This window comes from Belonocnema kinseyi, chromosome 4 (genome assembly GCF_010883055.1).
Source record: "Belonocnema kinseyi isolate 2016_QV_RU_SX_M_011 chromosome 4, B_treatae_v1, whole genome shotgun sequence".
Lineage (NCBI taxonomy): Eukaryota > Metazoa > Arthropoda > Insecta > Hymenoptera > Cynipidae > Belonocnema > Belonocnema kinseyi.
In genome coordinates, this window is record NC_046660.1 from 147119906 (window position 1) to 147123099 (window position 3194).

General features: G+C 44.6%; 1 protein-coding gene across 1 annotated transcript; it reads right to left on the reverse strand.

The window, feature by feature from the left end:
• Positions 1-229: 229 nt before the first annotated feature.
• On the reverse strand, positions 230-1216 carry LOC117171155 (ribonuclease H1-like). The gene has a single exon (XM_033358212.1). It carries the CDS (start codon positions 1214-1216, stop codon positions 230-232), a length of 987 nt encoding a protein of 328 aa, XP_033214103.1.
• Positions 1217-3194: the final 1978 nt, after the last annotated feature.

Below are 3194 nucleotides of genomic sequence, written 5' to 3' on the forward strand. Positions count from 1 at the left end.
ATTTTTAGGCTTTCCGAAAATACCGTCTACTATCTTTGGACTTCAACCCTTAACATAAAAAATTGTTTTGCCCTTCTGAGGAAGGTGTGGATGGATTTAGCTGCCGCGGTGGCATCATTGATTTCTTACTGGCAGGTACCCCTTTTTGTTGGTGACCTTCCGTTTTATTACTGTCGGCTACCGGAGTTGAACTGGCAGTGGGTATGGTCGAAACGGCTGGTGTCTGGAATCATGACCTCATTGATGGTTGGGTATCCATAATGGGAGACTCTATGATCTCGGGCGAGTTTTTAAACCGGATCGTGCTCCTTTTGTCCGCCCCGGAATTTTTTGTTCCGGGTAGTATTTCTGCGCCTAGCGCAATATGATCCTTTGGCTTTGAATCGTCCTTCACTTCAAGGTGTCCACGAAAAGACTCTAGAAATGCGTTTGCTCTAGCGGAAGGAGGATCGTCAATGTCAGTGCATAGATCCATGTTCTTCAAAGCATTTAGTAACTCTTGTTCATTTTCTCCTTCCGTTAACGCGGTGCGTTCTGTTTGAAATGTTTCATCTTGGTGGACTTCGTCGAGTTCTTCCTTTCCCCAGAAATAGGACTGATGATCCTCTAATGATCGGTCGAACTTATTGACAGATCGTTGAATCTCCGCTCTTTCTTGTATAGCTTTGAGTGGTATTCTCTCTGAGTCTTGGGCAGCATTGCTCCTGTTGATTCCCATTTGCGCTAGGTAATCAGCCATTTCATTGCTTTCGATCCCTTGGTGACCGGGGACGTGGTTCCAGGTCACATCAAGGCCCTCTAGTGCCTTTCTCAGTTCTTCGAACTCTGTTTGATTAACGACAGGCTTACCATTATTTGTTTTCCATCCGTTGGCTTTCCAGTATGGGATCCATTTATCACAACTGTCGATGAGGAACTTTGAGTCCGTGTTTATTCGTAGTTTGCTGATACCATTTTCGCTTGCTTTTCTTGCAGCTATTGTGGCGGCTTGGATTTCTGCGGCGTTGTTCATTTGTCTCCCTGTAGCGGGTTGAGATACGTTCCATGGATGATCGTAGCCGAACCACACACCTATCCCACCTTCTCGTTCTCCTGCTTTGTTGTAAATGCACGCACCGTCTACATATACATCGGTGGTCTTATCACATAGACTTGGAAAGCATGGATTGAGTGCAGTTGCGGGTGCACTTTGAGGTGGTTGATCATCCTCAGGCATGGGTGGATTAAAGTCAGGATAAAGGAGAAGACTATGTTTTCTTGGGTACACCGGGGGGTCTGATTTCGTGCTACCTTCACTTTCGCAAGACGCATTATCGCCTGGTGAAGATTCGGGGGTATATCTTAGGATACGCGGAGGTTGGTTTCAGAATGGATTGTGTCTTCCTGGAGCTTGACACTGTCGGTTTCGCAACATCACCTGTGGCTTTGGATGCTGTAACGGATGCTGACGTCCAGTTTGAGTATAGCTCGATTCCTCTGGCTCTCTGACAACCGTTTCGGGATTCTTACCTTTATTATCGCTGCCTTTAGTCGAGAATTGCTTAAAAGGCAAGGCTCTGTAAGTGGTCACGTCGTTTAACGTGATTCTGGCTCCACCTTCTCTATCGACCCTATTGGGTTGAGTGACAAGAAGATGGAATCATCAGAATCGGTGAAGTTATCAGTCTCCGTTGACACTTCTCCTTTGTCAAGTCCGATAGGGTTTCCAGATAAGGCCTATAACCCCTGCGTAACTTTCCCTTCTTGTACTCGAAGGTATATTGGTAGTCCTGGAGTTTTTGGCGCCAACAAAGCAGTCTTGGGTCTGGGTTATCAATTTATGTCGTTCAATGGATGAGTTTATGGTCGCATGCTAAAATGAACTTGCGTCCATATAAATATGGACGGAAATTCGTTACACCATATAACACGGCCAGACACTCTTTTTCAGACTTGAAGTAACGCTGCTCAGTGTGGCCCATTATTTTTGAGTAATATGGGATAGGCATATCCATGGAATCTTTTTCTTGGGTCAATACTGCTCCTACTGCATATTCGGAAGCGTCAGTGGTTAGTTTAAATGTTTTGTTAAAATCAGGGTACTGTAGAATGGGTTCGCGACATAGCTAAGTGCGTAGCTTGCGGAAGCTTCGTCTTTCGGATCCCCATGTGAATTTAGCATCTTTATTTAGTAATTCTGCCAAAGGTTTTGCTAATTTGGCGTAGTCTTCAATAAATCTCCGCCAATATCCCGATAGTCCTAGGAATTGCCTGATCGCCTTAGGTGTTCTGGATCCCAAATATACGATTTCAGTGTGAAGGAAATCGCATTTGTCTGGTTGCAATTTGAGATTTGCTTCTCTTAGTCGTTTGAAAAGCCTCGGAACCTCTTTGTCGTCTTCCTCTAGAGTTTCCGAATAGATTACAATATCATCCAGGTACACAAAAGCTTCCAAAACGAGCATCCTCTTCTGTACATTGTCCATATGGCGCTGGAAGGATGCAGGAGCGTTTTTTATACCCATGGGCATTCGTGAGTATTCGAAATATCCTCTTCGGGTAGAGAACGCAGTTCTAGCCCTATCGTCTGGGCGAGTTTCGATTTGATGATATTCACTCACCAGATAAAACACTGTAAAGTAGTGTGCTCGCCCTAGTTGGTCTAGTATTTCGGTAATATTAGGTCAACGGTAAGCGTCACCCATTACCTTTTTGTTCACGACTCTGTTATCTATTTTCTTGGGAGTTGTCATCAGTGGCGCATTATAGGGTGATTGAGAATGCCGGATGACACCGCCTTTCAGTTGCTTTTCAATTTGAACATCAATTTGCTCGAGCGCATCTTGTGGATGACGATATGGCTTCCTTGATATCATTGCATCATCTACCGCCGGAATTCAATATTGGATCTTGTTCGTGATATTTAGAGTCTCTCCGGGAATATGGAAGATATCCGGGAAGTCACTTACCCAGCCTTTCACAAGTTCTCTCTCCTCATCATTAAGATGAGCGATGTGCAGGACTTCAGCTACACGTACACTGCAGGACTTTTCTGGCCCTAGAACTTCATCACCTGAGAAATTCTCAGCATCTAAATTGGATGCTTCGTTCCCCGGAAACTCGCAGTACTCAAACTAATGATCTCTTGTGGTGGTAGAAACATCTCAATTTCCTTTTCAGTGGTATTATAGGCGTAAGCATAGCAAGTGCCATTA

Bases quoted from the DNA above. Each gene is read 5' to 3' on its own strand.
- LOC117171155 (XM_033358212.1), bottom strand. From the start codon at position 1,216: ATGCCTGAGGATGATCAACCACCTCAAAGTGCACCCGCAACTGCACTC.